Source organism: Sparus aurata, chromosome 12, assembly GCF_900880675.1.
Source record: "Sparus aurata chromosome 12, fSpaAur1.1, whole genome shotgun sequence".
NCBI lineage: Eukaryota > Metazoa > Chordata > Actinopteri > Spariformes > Sparidae > Sparus > Sparus aurata.
In genome coordinates, this window is record NC_044198.1 from 25026932 (window position 1) to 25048949 (window position 22018).

General features: G+C 41.5%; 3 protein-coding genes and 1 pseudogene across 3 annotated transcripts; all 4 read left to right on the top strand.

Moving 5' to 3' along the window:
• The first annotated feature begins 940 nt into the window (after positions 1-940).
• Positions 941-13601, top strand: LOC115592170 (tripartite motif-containing protein 16-like; annotated as a pseudogene).
• On the top strand, positions 4159-6522 carry LOC115592169 (tripartite motif-containing protein 16-like). Its single transcript, XM_030434709.1, has one exon. The coding sequence runs from the start codon at positions 4288-4290 to the stop codon at positions 5947-5949; it is 1662 nt and encodes a 553-aa protein (XP_030290569.1). The 5' UTR covers positions 4159-4287; the 3' UTR covers positions 5950-6522.
• Positions 7842-10246, top strand: LOC115592168 (tripartite motif-containing protein 16-like). Its single transcript, XM_030434708.1, has one exon. The coding sequence runs from the start codon at positions 8043-8045 to the stop codon at positions 9711-9713; it is 1671 nt and encodes a 556-aa protein (XP_030290568.1). The 5' UTR covers positions 7842-8042; the 3' UTR covers positions 9714-10246.
• A 1468-nt stretch (positions 13602-15069) lies between the features above and the next one.
• On the top strand, positions 15070-17355 carry LOC115592165 (tripartite motif-containing protein 16-like). The gene has a single exon (XM_030434706.1). It carries the CDS (start codon positions 15169-15171, stop codon positions 16867-16869), a length of 1701 nt encoding a protein of 566 aa, XP_030290566.1. The 5' UTR covers positions 15070-15168; the 3' UTR covers positions 16870-17355.
• The last annotated feature ends 4663 nt before the right edge of the window (positions 17356-22018 follow it).

Consider the following 22018-nt stretch of genomic DNA (forward strand, 5'->3'; position numbering starts at 1 on the left):
CTCTTCTCTCCCATCTTTCCCGTGTGACCTGAATGCAGCATCAGCATTACAGGCTGTGACTCCTGTGAACAAACTGGCACAGTGAGATATCACACACATTTAAATGTGTCTTTACTGATGTTGTTTGAAGCAGCATCAGTGTTACAGGCTGTGACTCCTGTGAACAAACTGACACAGTGTGACATCACACACATTTAAATGTGTCTTTACTGATGTTGTTTGAAGCTGCCAAAGGCTCAGTGAAGTTTTTACACATCTTCCTACAGTGAACATCACAGCAGCTCAACAACTGACATGTAAAAACTGATGCTGAACACAAGAGGGCACCTTCATCCTGCTGACCAGGGATGTAGTGGAGGTTAAAGCTCCTCAGCTCAGTTTGTCTACATGTTCTACAGAAATAAACTGTTGGATACATTTCTCACAGAATAAATGGACTTAAAACTCGAGTGATTAATTCCTTCATCTTTTATGTTCTCTGTTTGAATGAATATGATCAGTAAAAAGGTTGATTAAACTAAATAACAGGATGACTCGGTAATGTTGAAAACTGGGGAGCTGTCTCCAAACCCTCTGACTCTAAGAAGACTTTATCTCCTAACAGCTGAAGTGACCAGTGTTTAAAATGAGAGATGAGCTCTATTGCAAACAAGTGTTCAACACATGACGTCTCTCTCAACCCGCTCCTCTTCCTGGAATGGATCGAAGCTTAATGACTCCTCCCTCTTCTTCCTGCTCTCAAACACAGCTAGCTCCACCCAAACTCATTCACTCCCCTTCATATCTACAGCTCGAGGATGGGTGTGACCAATACGCAGTGCAGTGCAGGAGCAGACAGGCAGAAATCTATGCCGCAACACATGCAGTCAGATCAGAGCTTAAACTAGTTTCAGTTATCAGGAAGTAAAAACTCAGACAGACGTTGTCACTGAGAGGTGAAATGGCACAGAAAGGAGTTCAGCTGGACAGGGAAACTATCTCTTGTTCGATCTGTCTGGATCTACTGAAGGATCTGGTGACTATTCCCTGTGGACACTGCTGCAAGAACTGTTTTAAAGATCACTGGGACAGAGAGGAAGAGAAGAAAATCCACAGCTGTGCTCAGTATAGAGAGACCTTCACACCGAGGCCTGTCCTGGTTAAAGACACCATATTAGCAGTTTTAGTGGAGGAGCTGAAGAAGACTGCTCCTGCTGATCACTGCTATGCTGGACCTGAAGATGTGGCCTGTGATTTCTGCACTGGGAGGAAACTGAAAGCCCTCAAGTCCTGTCTGGTCTGTCTGGTCTCTTACTGCGACAAACACCTCCAGCCTCATCATGAATCACCTATGTTTGAACACCACAAGCTGGTGGAGCCCACCAAGAAGTTGAAGAGAACATCTGCTCTCGTCATAATGAGGTGATGAAGATGTTCTGCCGTACTGATCAGCAGTCTATCTGTTATCTCTGCTCTGTGGAGGAACATAAAGGCCACGACATAGTGTCAGCTGCAGCAGAGAGGACTGAGAGGCAGAGAGAGCTGGAGGGGAGTCGACAAAACATCCAGCAGAGAATCCAGGACAGAGAGGAAGATGTGAAGGTGCTTCAACAGGAGGTGGAGGCCATCAATCACTCTGCTGATAAAACAGTGGAGCACAGTGAGAAGATCTTCACCCAGCTGATCCGTCTCATGGAGAAAAGACGCTCTGATGTGAAGCAGCAGGTCAGATCCCAGCAGGAAACTGAAGTGAGTCGAGTCAAAGAGCTTCAGGAGAAGCTGGAGCAGGAGATCACTGAGCTGAAGAGGAAAGACGCTGAGCTGGAGAGGCTCTCACACACAGAGGATCACAACCAGTTTCTACACAACTACCCCTCACTGTCAGCACTCAGTGAGTCTACACACTCATCCAGCATCAATATCCGTCCTCTCAAGATACTTTGAGGATGTGACAGCAGCTGTGTCAGAGGTCAGAGACAAATTACAGGACGTCCTGAGAGAGACATGGACAAACATCTCACTGACAGTGACTGAAGTAGGATGTTTTACTGTCTCAATCAGAGCCCATTACCAGAGCTGACTTCTTACAATATTCCATGTGAAATCACACTGGATCCAAACACAGCAAACACATATCTGTTATTATCTGAGGGGAACAGAAAAGTAACAAGAAGTGAAGATGAACAGTCTTATTTCAGTCACCCAGACAGATTCACTTATTGGGCTCAGGTCCTGAGTAGAGAGAGTCTGACTGGACGTTGTTACTGGGAGGTGGAGAGGAGAGGAGAAGGAGGAGTTGACGTAGCAGTTGCCTACAAGAATATCAGCAGAGTAGGGGAGTCAGATGAATCTAGATTTGGATGTAATTACAAATCCTGGTCGTTAGATTTTAACAATGACAGTTGTGACTTTTGGTACAACAATATCAAAACTCCTGTCTCAGGTCCTCGGTCCTCCAGAGTTGGAGTGTACCTGGATCACAGTGCAGGTATTCTGTCCTTCTACAGCGTCTCTGACACCATGACTCTCCTCCACAGAGTCCAGACCACATTCACTCAGCCTCTCTATGCTGGACTTCGGCCATTCTTTCAAGACAACTCTGCTGAGTTTTGTAAACTCAAATAGACAGAAGTCATTTCAGGGACAGTGGGTTAAACTCTGCGTTTGAGTCCTTAAACTTATTTTGTCTTCATGTTTGTTGCTGAGAGCTGATTGTTGTGACATTTCTTCACTGCACAGAGAGAATTATTTGTATGTTGTTGTTTGAGAGAAATCAGCAGAGCTTCTTTCATCGTAGATATTTAGTTGTCACCTTCTTGTACATATGTAAAAAAAATCTAAACTCACATTTACACTTATTTGTTTGGCAGACCAAATGTTGTTGTTTTTGTCCAAATCGACTTAGAAATAAGGGACTATTAAACTGTAATTATCATGATCATAATCAATAAGAAGATCATTGATTAGTTACTTGTAAATAGCTGAGATATAAATAATTTCCCTGTCTGGGATCATTAAAGTAATTCTATCTATCTAACTAGATTCTGCTCAAACAAACTGACTGTGTGTATGAAGTGAATCTGTATATGAAATTTCTGAACAAAAGTAATTTAACAGACTTTACTGACGGGATGTGTGAACAAACTGAAGGTGTTTGAAATAAATAAACAAACATGAACAAAGTGTTTTCTACTTGTCTTAATTCCAGGGTGTCATACAAAGCTGATGGAGAAAGCTAAACCTTAAATTCCCCAACAATTGGTAAATGTTCAGCCTAGATCAGCTCCAGTCATAAAATCACTAAATGAATATCTGATTATTTACATTTAGTTACAATTTGTATATACAAACTTATGTTGTTTCACCAGAAGTCAAGAAATCAGATGATGTCACGTTCTAAAAGAGTTTCGACAACCTGAGAGCTGATATGAATAGTATTTGGAAAGTGGAATCTCTTCTCTCCCATCTTTCCTGTGTGACCTGAATGCAGCATCAGCATTACAGGCTGTGACTCCTGTCAACAGACTGACACAGTGTGACATCACACATATTTAAATGTGTCTTTACTGATGTTGTTTGAAGCTTCCAAAGGCTCAGTGAAGTTTTTACATGTCTTCCTACAGTGAACATCACAGCAGCTCAACAACTGACATGTGAAAACTGATGCTCAACACAAGAGGGCGCCTTCATCCTGCTGACCAGGGATGTAGTGAAGGTTAAAGCTCCTCAGCTCAGTTTGTCTGCATGTTCTACAGAAATAAACTGTTGGATACATTTCTCACAGAATAAATGGACTTAAAACTCGTGTGATTAATTCCTTCATCTTTTATGTTCTCTGTTTGAATGAATATGATCAGTAAAAAGGTTGATTAAACTAAATAACAGGATGACTCGGTAATGTTGAAAACTGGGGAGCTGTCTCCAAACCCTCTGACTCTAAGAAGACTTTATCTCCTAACAGCTGAAGTGACCAGTGTTTAAAATGAGAGATGAGCTCTATTGCAAACAAGTGTTCAACACATGACGTCTCTCTCAACCCGCTCCTCTTCCTGGAATGGATCGAAGCTTAATGACCCCTCCCTCTTCTTCCTGCTCTCAAACACAGCGAGCTCCACCCTGTTCAACAGTTTCCTCAGTCACTCCCCTTCAGATCTACAGCTCGAGAATGGGTGTGACAAACATGCAGTGCAGTGCAGGAGCAGACAAGCAGAAATCACTGAAGCAACACATGCTGTTCAGATCAGAGCTCAAACTAGTTTCAGTTATCAGGAAGTGAAAGTCAGACAGTCGTTTGCTCTGAGAGGTGAAATGGCACAAAAAGAAGTTCAGCTAGACCGGGAAACCTTCTCTTGTTCGATCTGTCTGGATCTACTGAAGGATCCGGTGGCTATTCCCTGTGGACACAGCTACTGCATGGACTGTATTAAAGATCACTGGGACAGAGAAGGTGAGAAGAAAATGCACAGCTGCCCTCAGTGTAGAGAGATTTTCATACCGAGGCCTGTCCTGGTTAAAAACACCATGTTAGCAGTTTTAGTGGAGGAGCTGAAGAAGACTGGACTCCAAGCTGCCCCTGCTGATCACTGCTATGCTGGACCTGAAGATGTGGCCTGTGATGTCTGCACTGGGAGAAAACTGAAAGCCCTAAAGTCCTGTCTGGTCTGTCTGGTCTCTTACTGCGAGAAACACCTCCAGCCTCATTATGAATCACCTATGTTTGAACACCACAAGCTGGTGGAGCCCACCGAGAAGTTGAAAGAGAACATCTGCTCTCGTCATAATGAGGTGATGAAGATGTTCTGCCGTACTGATCAGCAGTGTATCTGTTATCTCTGCTCTGTGGATCAACATAAAGGCCACGACATAGTGTCAGCTGCAGCAGAGAGGACTGAGAGGCAGAGAGAGCTGGAGGGGAGTCGACACAACATCCAGCAGAGAATCCAAGACAGAGAGGAAGATGTGAAGGTGCTTCAACAGGAGATGGAGGCCATCAATGGCTCTGCTGATAAAACAGTGGAGCACAGTGAGAAGATCTTCACCCAGCTGATCCGTCTCATGGAGAAAAGTCTCTCTGATGTGAAGAAGGAGGTCAGATCCCAGCAGGAAACTGAAGTGAGTCGAGTCAAAGAGCTTCAGGAGAAGCTGGAGCAGGAGATCACTGAGCTGAAGAGGAAAGACGCTGAGCTGAAGAAGCTCTCACACACAGAGGATCACAACCAGTTTCTACACAACTACCCCTCACTGTCAGCACTCAGTGAGTCTACACACTCATCCAGCATCAATATCTGTTCTCTGAGATACTTTGAGGATGCGACAGCAGCTGTGTCAGAGGTCAGAGACAAACTACAGGACGTCCTGAGTTGGATGAGGGTAAACATCTCAGTGACAACGACTGAACTGAAAGTTTTACTGTCTCAACCAGAGCCCAAGAACAGAGCTGACTTCTTAAAATATTCATGTGAAATCACACTGGATCCAAACACAGCAAACACACATCTTTTATTGTCTGAGGGGAACAGAAAAGCAACGTACATGGAAAATAAACAGTCTTATCATAGACACCCAGACAGATTCACTGGCTGTACTCAGGTCCTGAGTAGAGAAAGTCTGACTGGACGTTGTTACTGGGAGGTGGAGAGGAGAAGGGGAGCAGTTTATGTAGCAGTTGCATACAAGAATACCAGCAGAGACGACGATTGTGGATTTGGATATGATAACAAATCCCGGTCATTATTTTGGAACAATGACAGCTATTTATTTTTGTACAACGAATACGAAACTCCCGTCTCAGGTCCTCAATCCTCCAGAGTTGGAGTGTACCTGGATCACAGTGCAGGTATTCTGTCCTTCTACGGCATCTCTGACACCATGACTCTCCTCCACAGAGTCCTGACCACATTCACTGAACCTCTCTATGCTGGACTTCATGTTTATCCTGGAAGCACTGCTGAGTTGTGTAAACTCAAATAGAAAGAAGACATTTCAGGGAAAGTGAGTTAAACTCTGTTTGAATCCTAAAACTTATTTTGTCTTCACGTTTGTTGCTGAGAGCTGATTGTTGTGGCATTTCTAAAGTGCACATAGATCACCTGTCAATCAAACATTATGGGCGTGACTTTGACATCTTTTCATGTATCTTTCTGTACATGTTTGAGTTTCTTTAGGCGGCACTCCTTCCTTTGTCTGTTCAGCCATTGAGGCTCTAACTGTTCTTGGTGACTTTTGTTTAGCTGACCAAATGTTGTTGTTATTGTGGTCCAAATCAACTCACAAATGAGGGACTATGAGACTGTAATTACCATGATCATAATCAATAAGAAGATCATTTATTATTCATTCTTATTTTTTGTCATGAGTGGATTTATGATTCATACAGAATGATGTCCTTTGCAAAGTGAGCACCAACACTGTTTCTTTGTTCTTCCAGATACACAAACACACACACACACACACACACACACACACACACACCTGTATGTAGTACAGGTTAGTTAGATTGCGTGTTTTCACCTTTGTGTTAAATAAAAGATTTTTGAACCTTCATTCATGCTGTCTATTTAATATTGTATAACAGTGAATTTTGCCAACTGATACTCTGTCAGGGACTCCAAAATCCTTTGACCATTACTAACTATTATTGTTATATTGTTGTAGTTATCAAGTTAATTATTAATCAGAGTTGGCTATCTTTTCCCTTCTTCAAGAGTGGTGCCCCTTGGTGATCTAATGGAAATGGTATCTTGTAATTTATCATAATTAATAATCCCTGGTAATAATTAATTATTATTGATAGCCAAAGTTAACCCCAAACTCCCTATTAATGTTGTAGCAAAATATATGGTGCCCCGTGTGAGTCTGCGTACTGTTGTCAAACATTCATAAATGTGAAATATTCATTTCAGCATAATTTGGACAGTGCTGTAATTTTAATTTCATATCTTGAAAAACTTTAGCGAGAAGTTTTCACATTTAACTCCACTAGTCTACTACAGAAGTAGACATTCATTTGTACTAACAAACAATTCCAGTGTGGTGAGAACTGATTGATCAATCAAATTTATATCCCATTTAATCAACCAAACTCTTTCAGGTGATTAACTGCCACTTTCACCCTTTGCTATTGCTGCGCTCAATTAAAGTTAGAAGTGCTCTGTAGAAATTGTAAACATTTCAGTTCAGCATTTAAATATCTTGCATTTGTTGCATCCTAGTCAAGCTGTCAGAATCTGATGACAGTTTTAGTGCTCCTTCTGTCAGTAGCAGCATGCCACAGGCCCTGTGATAAATAGAAGTTTATGTCTGGCTGCTACTGCCTTGCATTTCAGCCTGAATACAAAGTAGAGTTGGAGATATAGCCACAGCATGCTGCCAGCCTTGTGACACAGAAGTTTTGTACTTTAGCTGTACCACCTTGTGTTTCTGCCCGAGTCAACTTTAAGAGACAATCCTCCGACTGTTACTGCCGTGCATTCCAGTTAGTGCATGTTGAAAGTTTGGAAGGCAAAGTTATATTTGTATAAATGTGTTTACCCTGGCCTGATCTGTTTGCCTACATCAGCCACTAGATTGTGCCATAGCCACCCCCCTTCCACATGAAGCTGCCCTCTATAGTGTAGGCCATAACACAGTTTGGTTGGGCTAGTGTACTTCTCCCAAGCTACACTACATAATGTGTGCCAAAGCAACACCATATTCTCTGACACTAAGAAGACTTTATCTCCTAACAGCTGATGTGACCAGTGTTTAAAATGAGATATGAGCTCTGTTGTAAAGTGTTCAACACACGATGTCTCTCAAGACCCGCTCCTCTTCCCGGAATGGATCGAAGTTCAATGACCCCTCGCTCCTCTTCCTAACTCAAACACAGCTAGTTCCACTCTGTGCAACAGTTTCCTTATTCACTCCCCTTCAGCTCTACAGCTCGAGGATCAGTGTGACCAACATGCAGTGCAGTGCAGGAGCAGACAGGCACAAATCACTGAAGCAACACATGCTGTCAGTTCAGAGCTCAAACTGGTTTCAGTTATCAGGAAGTTAAGACTCGGACAGTCGTTTGCACTGAAATGGCACAGAAAGGAGTTCAGCTGGACCGAGAGACCTTCTCGTGTTTGATCTGTCTGGATCTACTGAAGGATCTGGTGACTATTCCCTGTGGACACAGTTACTGCATGAACTGTATTAAAGATCACTGGGACAAAGAAGATGAGAAGAATATCTACAGCTGCCCTCAGTGTAGGCAGACCTTCACACCAAGGCCTGTCCTGGTTAAAAACACCATGTTAGCAGTTTTTGTGGAAGAGCTGAAGAAGACTGAACTCCAAGCTGCTCCTGCTGATCACTGCTATGCTGGACCTGAAGATGTGGCCTGTGATGTCTGCACTGGGAGGAAACGGAAAGCTGTCAAGTCCTGTTTATCCTGTCCGGCCTCTTACTGTGAGAAACACCTGCAGCATCATTATGGAGCAGCTCCTTTGAAGAAACACAAGCTGGTGGAGCCGTCAGAGAAGCTCCAGGAGAACATCTGCTCTCGTCACGATGAGGTGATGAAGATGTTCTGCCGTACTGATCAGCAGTGTATCTGTTATATTTGCTCTGTGGACGAACATAAAGGCCATGACATCGTGTCAGCTGCAGCAGAGAGGATTGAGAGGCAGAGAGAGCTGGAGGGGAGTCGACAAAACATCCAGCAGAGAATCCAGGACAGAGAGAAAGTTGTGAAGGTGCTTCAACAGGAGGTGGAGGCCATCAATCACTCTGCTGATAAAACAGTGGAGGACAGTGAGAAGATCTTCACCCAGCTGATCTGTCTCATGGAGAAAAGACGCTCTGATGTGAAGCGGCAGGTCAGATACCTGCAGGAAACTGAAGTGAGTCGAGTCAAAGAGCTTCAGGAGAAGCTGGAGCAGGAGATCACTGAGCTGAAGAGGAAAGATGCTGAGCTGAAGAAGCTCTCACACACAGAGGATCACAACCAGTTTCTACACAACTACCCCTCACTGTCAGCACTCAGTGAGTCTACACACTCATCCAGCATCAAGATCCGTCCTCTCAAGTACTTTGAGGATGTGACAGCAGCTGTGTCAGAGGTCAGAGATGAACTACAGGACGTTATGAGAGGGACATGTACAAACATCTCACTGACAGAGACTGAAGTGGATGTTTTACTGTCTCCACCAGAGAACAACACCAGAGCTGGATTTTTAAAATATTCACGTGAAATCACACTGGATCCAAACACAGCAAACACATATCTGTTATTATCTGAGGGGAACAGAAAGGCAACAAACATGGAAGTTGAACAGTCTTATTCTAATCACCCAGACAGATTCACTGACTGGTGGCAGGTCTTGAGTAGAGAGAGTCTGACTGGATGTTGTTACTGGGAGGTGGAGTGGAGAGGGGGAGGAGGTGAAGTAGCAGTTGCATACAGGACTATTGGGAGAGCAGGGAAGTCAGAGGAAAGTTCATTTGGATTGAATGACAAATCCTGGTCATTAGATTGTGACAATGACAGTCATAAGTTTTGGTACAACAGTAACAAAACTCCAGTCTCAGGTCCTCAGTCCTCCAGAGTTGGAGTGTACCTGGATCACAGTGCAGGTATTCTGTCCTTCTACAGCGTCTCTGACACCATGACTCTCCTCCACAGAGTCCAGACCACATTCACTCAGCCTCTCTATGCTGGACTTCATCTTTATCATGAAACCACTGCTGAGTTGTGTAAACTCAAATAGACTGAAGTCATTTCAGGGACAGTTGGTTAAATTCTGTGTTTGAATCCTTAAACGTATTTTGTCTTCATGTTTGTTGCTGAGAGCTGATTGTTGTGGCATTTCCTCACTGCGCATAGATCACCTGTCAATCAAACATTATGGGCGGGACTTTGACATTTTCTTATGTGTCTTTTTGTAAATATTTGAGTCTCTTTAGGCGGTGCTCCTTCCTGTATCTTTTCAGCCATTGAGGCTCTAACTGTTCATGGTGACTTTTGTTTAGCTAAACTGACATTTCTCTGTATGACAGTGTAAACATCTCTGTAGTCTAAATGTTTGTTCTGATGGATTTGTATGTTGTTTGAGAGAAAGCAGCAGCGAAGATATTTAGTTGTCACCTTGCTGTATATTTGAAAAGAAATCTAAAACCACTTTTAAATGTTTTGTTTAGCAGACCAAATGTAGTTGTCATTGTTGTCCAAATCAACTTACAAATGAGAGACTATAAAACTGTAATTATCATGATCATAATCAATAAGAAGTTCATTCATTAATTTCTTTTTTTTTGTCATTATAGGATTTAAGCTTCAAACAGTCTCAGGGTCTTTGCAATGTGAGCACCAACATTGTTTCTTTGTTCTTCCAGAGACACACACATACACACACACACACGCACGCGCACGCACGCATGCACACACACACACACACACACACACAAACACACACGCACAAACACCTGTATGTAGGACATTCATGCTGTCTATCTAATATTGTATAACAGTGAATGTTGCCAACATCTACTCTGCCAGGGACTCCAAAATCCTTCGACCATTATGAGCTGCTATGGTAATACTGGTTGTAGTTATCAAGTTAATTATTAATAAGAGTTGGCTATCTTTTCCCTTCTTCAAGGGTGGTGCCCTGTGGTGATCTAATGGAAAGGGTATCTTATTATTCATCATAATTAATAATTATCCCTGATAATAATTAATTATTATTGATAGCCAAATTTAACCCCAAACTCCCTATTACTGTTGTATCACAATATGTGGTGCCCCGTATGAGTATGCGTACTGTTGGCAAACATTCATAAATGTGAAATATTCATTTCAGCATAATTTGGACAGTGTTGTAATTTCAATTTCACATCTTGAAAAACTTCAGCCAGAAGTTTTCACATTTAACCCCACTAGTCTACAACAGGAGTAGCGTTGATTTGTACTAACAAACAATTGTAGTGTGTTGAGAATTGATCGACAAAATGTATAACCCATTTAACTAACCAAACTCTTTTAGGTTAATAACTGCCACATTGAGCCTTTGCTATTGTTGCTCGCAATTCAAGTTAAAAGTGCTTTGTAGAAATTGTAAAAATTCCAGTTCAGCATGTGAATCTCTAGTAATTGTTGCATTCTAGTCAAGCTGTCAGAATCTGATGACAATTTTAGTCTTCCTTGTGTCAACTGCAGCATGCCACAGGCTCTCTGATACATAGACAGGGCTCCAGTCTGTGACCAAATCGGCGCATTTTGCGACCAAAATTTGAGACAGTGCGACCAAATTTTACATTTAGTCGCATATGTGCGACCAGTGAATTTGCCGGTTTTTTTTTTTTTCTTTTTTTTTTTTTTCTTAATGTTTTTTAACACCATTAGTGGAAGGGAACCAAAGCGAATCAAAGAATCTGGAGTCTGGACTGACAGGTGGCAGGCCAATGTGTGTTAGATGGGCAGGAACTGGCACTGTAAGTGGCTAATGTGTGGAGGGGGAGGGTCTGAAAGTTGGTCTGTGCGCAGAAGGAGAAGGTTTCACTTTCAGCGAAGAATGGCGAAACGAACTCCGCGATTCAACCAGATACGTGTCCGCTGCGTGGTGGAGCTGAGCTGGTTTTTCACTTTAGATAATGTCTTAACTTCCACCAGGTCTGCTGCGCTGTGTCTCTGCTCCGGAGGGCTCCAGCTGTCCGGAGCAGATACGCGGGACTTCTACTACGGCTGATACCGGAGCACGACACAACAATTCAGCCGAATTTAGAACCGAGCAGACAGGAAATTGCGCACTGACACAACAATATAACATCCGGTTACTTTTCAACTAAAACACTCCGTGTTGACACCAGCACACAAATCTAAAAAAAGAGACAAACACAAGCTCTTCTACTAATCCTTTGGTCGGGAACAATTCTTGTCGTTGTTTTCATAACACATACCTATAACTGTGGCACTGTAAAACTGGATCGAAGCAGTAACGCAGCGGAAACGTATCTGGTGGAATCTCAGGGTTATTTTCTCCCCGATAAGCCTAGAAGTGTGCCAGAGTCAAATCCTTACTCAGAGGAAGAGTGCAAGTCTGAAGACAGAAGTGTGGCGAAAAAGGGCAGAAAATACTGATTTCGTGAGAATGGGTGCCGATTTGACTGGTGAAGGTTTTTCTGAGAGACGAATTTCATGAAACGCAGATTTTGCAATCGATAACAGCAACATGTGGGGAACACGAAATCTGCAGGTTATGCTGGCACTACACAGTTAAAGCATAACATACTGGTCAAACACAGTGCTAGTTTAAGGGATAAAATGTGCCGTGACCTGTACTCCAATGAAAACGCAACTGTTAATCAGTGCACTGAGGAAGCGCTGAATTAATATATCAACATTAAGTTTAACTAGACCTGCAAAGAAAGAACAGCGTGAAACTGAACTCAACATATGATAATTTAATATTTATATATATATATATATATATATATATATATATATATATATATATATATATATATATATATATACATATACATATGTATATATATTTACGGTGTGCACCCCTAAATTTTGTGATTGCGCTCCTAAAATTTTCAGTTAGGGGCGACTCTGCTCATAGTAAAAAAAAGTTAGTCTGGATCCCTGATAGAAGTTTATATCTGGCTGTTACTGCCTTGCATTTCAGCCTGAGTAAGAAGTAGAGACGGAGATATAGCCACAGAGTGCTGCCAGCCCTCTGAAATAGAAGTTTTGTACTTTAACTGTTACTACCCTGTGTTTAAGCCTGAGTCAACTTTAAGAGATCACAACCAGTTTCTACACAACTACCCCTCACTGTCAGCACTCAGTGAGTCTACACACTCATGCAGCATCAATATCCGTCCTCTGAAGTACTTTGAGGATGTGACAGCAGCTGTGTTAGAGGTCAGAGACAAACTACAGGATGTCCTGAGAGAGACATGGACCGACATCTCACTGACAGTGACTGAAGTGGATGTTTTACTGTCTCAACCAGAGCCCAAGACCAGAGCTGGATTCTTAAAATATTCACGTGAAATCACACTGGATCCAAATACAGCAAATACATGTCTGTTATTCTTTGAGGGCAACAGAAAAGTAACAAGAATGGAAGATGAACTGTCTTATTCTAGTCACCCAGACAGATTCACTGACTGGGCTCAGGTCCTGAGTAGAGAGAGTCTGACTGGATGTTGTGACTGGGAGGTGGAGAGGAGAGGGGGAGCAGTTGGAGTAGCAGTCGCATACAAGAATATCAGGAGAGCAGGGAGGTCAGAGGGAAGTTCATTTGGATGGAATGACAACTCCTGGTCATTAGATTGTGACAATGACAGCTGTGACTTTTGGTACAACAAAGTCAAAGTCTCACTCCAGTCTCAGGTCCTGAGTCCTCCAGAGTTGGAGTGTACCTGGATCACAGTGCAGGTATTCTGTCCTTCTACAGCGTCTCTGACACCATGACTCTCCTCCACAGAGTCCAGACCACATTCACTCAGCCTCTCTATGCTGGACTTTGGCTTTATCATGGAACCACTGCTGAGTTGTGTAAACTCAAATAGACAGAAGTCATTTCAGGGACAGTGGGTTAAAGTCTGTGTTTGAATCCTTAAACGTAGTTTATCTTCATGTTTGTTGCTGATTGTTGTGGCATCTCTTCACTGCACAGAGATCACCTGTCAATTGTTTAGAAGGATTTGTAAGTTGTTGTTTGAGAGAAAGCAGCAGAGCTTCCTTCATTGTAGATTTTTAGTTGTCACCTTGTTGTACATTTTTAAAGAAATTTAAAATCACATTCACATTTATTTGTTTGGCAAACCAAATGTTGTTGTTGTTGTTGTTGTTGTTGTCCGAATAAAATTATGCATAAGGGACTGTTCAACTGTTAATATCATGATGATAATCAATAAGCAGGTCATTGATTAGTTTATTGTACATAGCTGAGATTCTGCTCAAACAACCTGCCTGTGTGGATGAAGTGAATCTGTACATGAAATTTCTGAACAAGTCATTTAACAGACTTTACTGATGGGATGTGAGAACAAACTGAAGGTGTATTAAATAAACAAAAAATCATGAATGAAGTGTTTTCTACTTGTCGTCATTCCAGGATATCATTAAAACAAAAACAAGTCAAATATCTTAAATTCACCAAAAATTGGTAAATGTTCAGCCTAGATCAGCTCCATTTGTAAAATTGCTAAATTTTTAAATGAATATCTGATTATTTAGATTTGGTTACAATTCGTACATACAAACTTATGTTGTTTCACCAGAAGTCAAGAAATCAGATGATCTCGCATTCCCAAAACCCTTTGACAACCTAAGAGCTGATGTGAATAATATAATGAAGTGGAATCTCTTCTCTCCCATCTTTCCTGTGTGACCTGAATGCAGCATCAGTGTTACAGGCTGTGACTCCTGTGAACAAACTGACACAGTGTGATATCACACACATTTAAATGTGTCTTTACTGATGTTGTTTGAAGCTGCCAAAGGCTCAGTGAAGTTTTTACACATCTTCCTGCAGTGAACATCACAGCAGCTCAACAACTGACATGTAAAAACTGATGGTCAACACAAGAGGGCGCCTTCATCCTGCTGACCAGGGATGTAGTGAAGGTTAAAGCTCCTCAGCTCAGTTTGTCTACATGTTTTACAGAAATAACTGTTGGATAACTTTCTCACAGAATAAATGGACTTAAAACTCCAGTGATTAATTCCTCCATCTTGTATGTTCTGTGTTTGAATTAATATAATGGGTATAAAGGTTGATTAAACTGAACAACAGGATGACTCTGTAATCTTGAAAACTGGGGAGCTGTCTCCAAACCATCTGACTATAAGAAGACCTTACCTCCTAACAGCTGAAGTGACCAGAGTTTAAAATGAGAGATGAGCTCTGTTGTAAACAAGTGTTCAACACACAACGTTTTTATCAACCTGCTCCGATTCCTGGAATGGATCGAAGTTCAATGACCCCTCGCTCTTCTTCCTATCACAGCTAGCTCCACTCTGTGCAACAGTTTACTCATTCACTCCCCTTCAGATCTACAGCTTATGGATGGGTGTGACCAACATGCAGTGCAGTGCAGGAGCAGACAGGCAGAAATCACTGAAGCAACACATGCTGTCAGATCAGAGCTTACACTAGTTTCAGTTATCGCAAAGTAAAAACTCAGTTGTTTGCACTGAGAGGTGAAATGGAGCAGAAAGAAGTTCAGTTGGACCAGGAAACTTTCTCTTGTTCGATCTGTCTGGATCTACTGAAGGATCCAGTGACTATTCCCTGTGGACACAGTTACTGCAAGAACTGTATTAAAGATCACTGGGACAGAGAAGGTGAGAAGAGGATCTACAGCTGCCCTCAGTGTAGGCAGAACTTCACACCGAGGCCTGTCCTGTTTAAAAACACCATGTTAGCAGTTTTAGTGGAGGAGCTGAAGAAGACTGGACTCCAAGCTGCCCCTGCTGATCACTGCTATGCTGGACCTGAAGATGTGACCTGTGATGTCTGCACTGGGAGGAAACGGAAAGCTGCCAAGTCCTGTTTATCCTGTCCGGCCTCTTACTGTGAGAAACACCTGCAGCATCATTATGAAGCAGCTCCTTTAAAGAAACACAAGCTGGTGGAGCCGTCAGAGAAGCTCCAGGAGAACATCTGCTCTCGTCACGATGAGGTGATGAAGATGTTCTGCCGTACTGATCAGCAGTCTATCTGTTATCTCTGTTCTGTGGACGAACATAAAGGCCACGATGCAGTGACAGTTGCAGCAGAGAGGACTGAGAGGCAGAGAGAGCTGGAGGGGAGTCGACAAAACATCCAGCAGAGAATCCAGGACAGAGAGAAAGATGTGAAGGTGCTTCAACAGGAGGTGGAGGCCATCAATGGCTCTGCTGATAAAACAGTGGAGCACAGTGAGAAGATCCTCACCCAGCTGATCTGTCTCATGGAGAAAAGACGCTCTGATGTGAAGAAGAAGGTCAGATCCCAGCAGGAAGCTGAAGTGAGTCGAGTCAAAGAGCTTCAGGAGAAGCTGGAGCAGGAGATCACTGAGCTGAAGAGGAAAGATGCTGAGCTGAAGAAGCTCTCACACACAGAGGATCACAACCAGTTTCTACAAAACTACCCCTCACTGTCAGCACTCAGTGAGTCTACACACTCATCCAGCATCAATATCCGTCCTCTCAAGTACTTTGAGGATGTGACAGCAGCTGTGTCAGAGGTCAGAGACAAACTACAGGATGTCCTGAGAGAGACATGGACAAACATCTCACTGACAGTGACTGAAGTGGATGTTATACTGTCTCAACCAGAACCCATTACCAGAGCTGACTTCTTAAAATATTCACGTGAAATCACACTTGATCCAAACACAGCAAACACATATCTGTTATTATCCAAGGGGAACAGAAAGGCAACAAACATGGAAGTTGAACAGTCTTTTTCTAGTCACCCAGACAGATTCACTGACTGGGATCAGGTCCTGAGTAGAGAGAGTCTGACTGGACGTTGTTACTGGGAGGTGGAGCGGAGAGGAGGAGGAGCTGAAGTAGCAGTCGCATACAAGAATATCAGGAGAGCAGGGAGGTCAAATGAAAGTTCATTTGGATTGAATAACAAATCCTGGTCATTGTATTGTTCCAATGACAGTTCTAACTTTTGGTACAACAATATTAAAACTCCCGTCTCAGGTCCTGAGTCCTCCAGAGTTGGAGTGTACCTGGATCACAGTGCAGGTATTCTGTCCTTCTACAGCGTCTCTGACACCATGACTCTCCTCCACAGAGTCCAGACCACATTCACTCAGCCTCTCTATGCTGGACTTCATCTTTATCACAAAACCACTGCTGAGTTGTGTAAACTTAGAAAGACAGAAGTCATTTCAGGGACAGTGGGTTAAACTCTTTGTTTCGATTCTTAAATTTATTTTGTCTTCATGTTTGTTGCTGAGAGCTGATTGTTGTGGCATTTCTTCACTGCACAGAGATCACCTGTCAATAGTTTTAATGGATTTGTATGTTGTTGTTTACGATAAAAGAAGCTCTGCTGCTTTTTCTCAGATATATTTAGTTGTCACCTTCTTGTACATTTGTGAAGAAATCTAAAATCACATTCAAATTTATCTGTTTGGCAGACCAAATGGTGTTGTCCAAATTGACTTACAGATTAGTTACTATTGAACTGTAAATGTCATGATCATTAACAATAAGAAGACCGTTCATTAGTTAGCTACTTGTACATAGCCGAGATGCTAAAAAAAACTGACTGTGTGGATCAAGTGAATCTGTACGTGAAATCATTGAACAAGAGTCATTCAACAGACTTTACTGATGGGATGTGTGAACAAACTGAAGGTTTATAAAATGAATAAACAATCATGAGCAAAGTGTTTTCTACTCGTCTTCATTCCAGGGTATCATACAAAGCTGATGGAGAAAACAAAACAAGTGAAATGTTTTAACTAATGTCTGATTATTTACATTTGGTTACAAGTTGCAATACAAGTATATGTTGTTTCACCAGAATTCAAGAAATCAAAGAAATTTTAAACTGTAGCCTCAAATCTTGTATTCCTAAATCCTTTTAAGAACCAGTGAGCTGAAGTGAACAGTATTTGTAAAGTGTAAATTCTTCTCTCCCATCTTTCCCATGTGACCTGAATGCAGCATCAGTGTTCACAGGCTGTGACTCCTGTGAACAAACTGACACAGTGTGATATCACACACATTTAAATGTTTCTTTACTGATGTTGTTTGAAGCTGCCAACGGCTCAGTGAAGTTTTTACACATCTTCCTGCAGTGAACATCACAGCAGCTCAACAACTGACATGTGAAAACTGATGCTCAACACAAGAGGGCGCCTTCATCCTGCTGACCAGGGATGTAGTGAAGGTTAAAACTCCTCAGCTCAGTTTGTCTGCATGTTTCAGACTGTGTTTTCATGCTGAGGAGAAACTTTCCAGTAATGTCACACATCATGGTGAATGGTGTCAAACTGCAGTGAGTTAAAGGAATAATCTTTTGAGGCTAAGAAAGTGGAAATGATTGTTTTTCCTGCTGATAGTTTGGCTTCTGACACTCACTAACAGTGGCGTTTACTGTCTGCCTCCCTTCATTTGTAATAAAGTAACCTGTCTTAAATATTTTTCCGAATTTGAGAATTTCATCATGGCTTAAGTTTGTTTTACCAGCTGCTGAAGTTCATGTTGACCACGTGTGTTTAGGTTGTGTGTTGGAAGGTCGTTCTCATATCGATGCTGTTGTGTGAAGAATTGTGTTGAGGCTGACAGAGGGGCCTCCAGAGATTTTAACATCTGTAAAGAATATAATATTGTGTCCGCACAGGTCAGTTATGTAGGCTGTAACAAACCAAACCTGCAAAACACATCTGAAGACCCCAAATATCAATAATGAATGCATCTTTGTTGCCTGGAATCTCTACTGTTGCGTTATGTCATTTAGCTCATACGTAGTCATGAACATTTGTGTAACATGATTAATTATTAAAGTAAATACGTGTTAAATGAGTTCAACCAGTTTGCACTTTGGGTGCAGCAGTGCTGTGATGTCACTGAACCCATGTTCTGAAACAAAAAAAATTGTTAAATGTTAATTTGAGTATTCAATGACATTTAACGTTGATAACTACATATCAGTCAGCTGCTTTTAACCAGTAAACGAAAACTGAACAGAATTTGAAGAAGAGTTAGAGAAAGATATCAACAAAGCCCAAAGAGCCAAGATGTATAAAAAGACAAAAAACTGACTTTTCAAATGTGCACCAGGTTTTATTGTTTTACTGTGAATGAGGAAACAAAGATTAGATTCACAGAGCTGCTCCTCTTGGAATGAATCAAAGGTTGTGATTACAGTGCAGGTATTCTGTCCTTCTACAGCGTCTCTGACACCATGACTCTCCTCCACAGAGTCCAGACCACATTCACTCAGCCTCTCTATGCTGGACTTTAGCTCGATGAGTGTACCACTGCTGAGTTGTGTAAACTCAAAGAGACAGAAGTCATTTCAGGGACAGTGGGTTAAACTCTGTTTGAATCCTTAAACTTATTTTGTCTTCATTTTTGTTGCTCAGAGCTGATTGTGGCATTTCTTCCCTGCACAGAGATCACCTGTAAATCAAACATTATGGGCGGGACTTTGACATTTTCTCATTTGTCTTTATGTAAATATTTGAGTTTCTTTAGGTGGTGCTCCTTCCTGTGTCTGTTCAGCTGTGGGAGGCTCTCACTGTTCATGATGACTTTTGTTTAGCTGAACTGAAATATCTGTTTAAGAAAGTGTAAACGTCTCTGTGCTCTAAATGTTTGTTAAATGTTTGTTTTGATGCATTTGTATGTTGTAGTTTGAGAGAAAGCAGCAGAGCTTTCTTCATCGTAGATATTTAGTTGTCACCTCGTTGTACATTTTAAAAGAAATCTAAAATCACTTTTACAAGTGTTTCTTTAGCCGACCAAATGTTGTTGTTGTTGTTGTTGTTGTTGTTGTTGTTGTCCAAATCAACTTACAAATGAGAGACTATAAAAGTGTAATCATCATGCTCACTAATGCAGATCCAATGTCAGGATTGGGGGGGGACACAAAAGTGTTTTGTTTGTTTTTTTTGCCTGTATGCAACTCATACCATGCCACCTTAAATCACAACTTCGTAGAGGTTCGCCATATCATTCAAAAAGTACTGCACAGGGAATCATTTATTGTGCTTACCATTCTTATTTATTTGTCCAAAACAGCGAACAGCATGTATCACTGCTTACTTAACTGTTAGTTACTGTTATATTAGTAAATCATAATTTTAAGGGTCTCGGGCATGTAATGTCTACTCATGTTCTTATCTTTCACCTCCCTCCAACCCTCCCAGATCCCCAGTTCTTCTTACCATCTTCCTTTTCTCCCAGTGTATGGGACTACTTTATGCATGATTAATTGATATGGATGAATATCAAAATATGTAGCCCTAACCAAGTTGTGTAAACTAATTGATCATGTTACCCATACCCATTCATTTGCATTGTAGTGGAGGAGACCAGAGATGGAATGTGGTGTCAGAAATATGTTTGCCAAACATTGGGCCTCATTCATGAACCGTTCTTACAAACAAATTTGTTCTTAAGTCCCACTTACGAAGATTTCACAAAGATTGTGGCATTCATGAATTTTTTCTTATCTAGGATTTTTTCTTAGGCAAGAACAAATCCTACGAACACTCAGGAGTACTCTTACGCACATTTCAGTGCCGAAATGTTGGCATGGTTGTGTCTTCTTCTCTTGTGTAGTTCATTAAAATGCAATATTACAGTGATAATTCTGTCATATTTATTCATTTAATTATTTATTTCATATTTTTGGTAATTTATAAAGAATTTAAATTCTTAAATAAATTAAATGTGCCAATGATTTAAGATAAATCAAGTAAATTGGAAACATGCCATCAATTAGTAAGCCCCCCACCCTATTTATACGTGGCATTTCTCCATCCAAGGCCCACAAAACAATGGCATATATATTGCTCCTGCGGCTTTCATCAATGTAAGAACACAGCTGCGAACAATTCTGAGGCTTACAAACGAGTTGGTGAATCTGACGTAGGGTTTTCTTAAGGAACCTCTTAAGAACAACTTAGGAAAGAATCTAAGAAGATTCTTAAGAAGATATTGGTGAATGAGGCCCATTGTTCCACAATTTCAATCATTTCTTTTTAGATGTGAATCTAAAATGTGAAGAATGTGAAGTCTGAAAAAAACATTTGTTCAATTTTGAATAATTTAGGGTATTTTCATTGGGGGGGACAATTCATGTTTTTCAAAAATTGGGGGGACATGTCCCGTGTGAGTCTGTGTACTGTTGGCAAACATTCATAAATGTGCAATATTCACTTCAGCATAATTTGGACAGTGCTGTAATTTGAGGTTGACATCTTGAAAAACTTAAGCCAAAAGTTTTCACATTTAACCCCACTAGTCTACTACAGGAGTAGACATTGATTTGTACAAGCAAACAATTGCAGTGTGGTAAGAACTGATTGATCAATCAAATGTATAACCCATTTAATCAACCAAACTCTTTTAGGTTAATAACTGCCACTTTCACCGTTTGCTATTGCTGCTCTCAATTCAAGTTGAAACTGCTTTCTAGAAATTGTAAACATTTCAGTTCAGCATTTGAATATCTTGTATTTGTTGCATTCTAGTCAAGCTGTCAGAATCTGATGACAGTTTTAGTGCTCCTTCTGTCAGTAGCAGCATGCCACAGGCCCTGTGATACATAGAAGTTTATGTCTGGCTGTTACTGCCTTGCATTATAGCCTGAGTACAAAGTAGAGTTGGAGATATAGCCACAGCATACTGCCAGCCCTTTGAAACAGAAGTTTTTGTACTTGCTGTTAGTACCATATGTTTCCGCCCGAGTTAACCTTAAGAGACAATCCTCCAACTGTTACTGCCCTGAATTCCAGTTAGTGCATGTTGAAGGTTTGGAAGAAACACTTACACTTTTAAAACTGTGTTTATCTTTATTGTCCCTGATCTGTATGCCTACAACAGCCACTAGATTGTGCCATAGCCACCCCTCTTCCACAAGGAGCTGCCCTCTATAGGTTAGGTCGTAACACAGATTGTTTGGGCTAGTGTACTTCTCCCAAGCTACACTACAGAGTGTCTGCCAAAGCAACACCATGGTCTCTGACACTAAGAAGACTTTACCTCCTAACAGCTGAAGTGACCAGTGTTTAAAATGAGAGATGAGCTCTACCGTAAAGTGTTAAATGCATGATGTCTCTCTCAACCCGCTCCTCTTCCTGGAATGGATCGAAGCTTAATGATCCCTCCCTCTTCTTCCTGCTCTCAAACACAGTGAGCTCCACAACTGTTTCCTCGTTCACTCCCCTTCAGATTTACAGCTAGTGGATGGGTGTGACCAACATGCAGTGCAGTGCAGGAGCAGATAGGCACAAATCACTGAAGCAACATATGATATTCAGATCAGAGCTCAAACTAGTTTCAGTTATCAAGAAGTGTAAGTCAGACAGTCGTTAG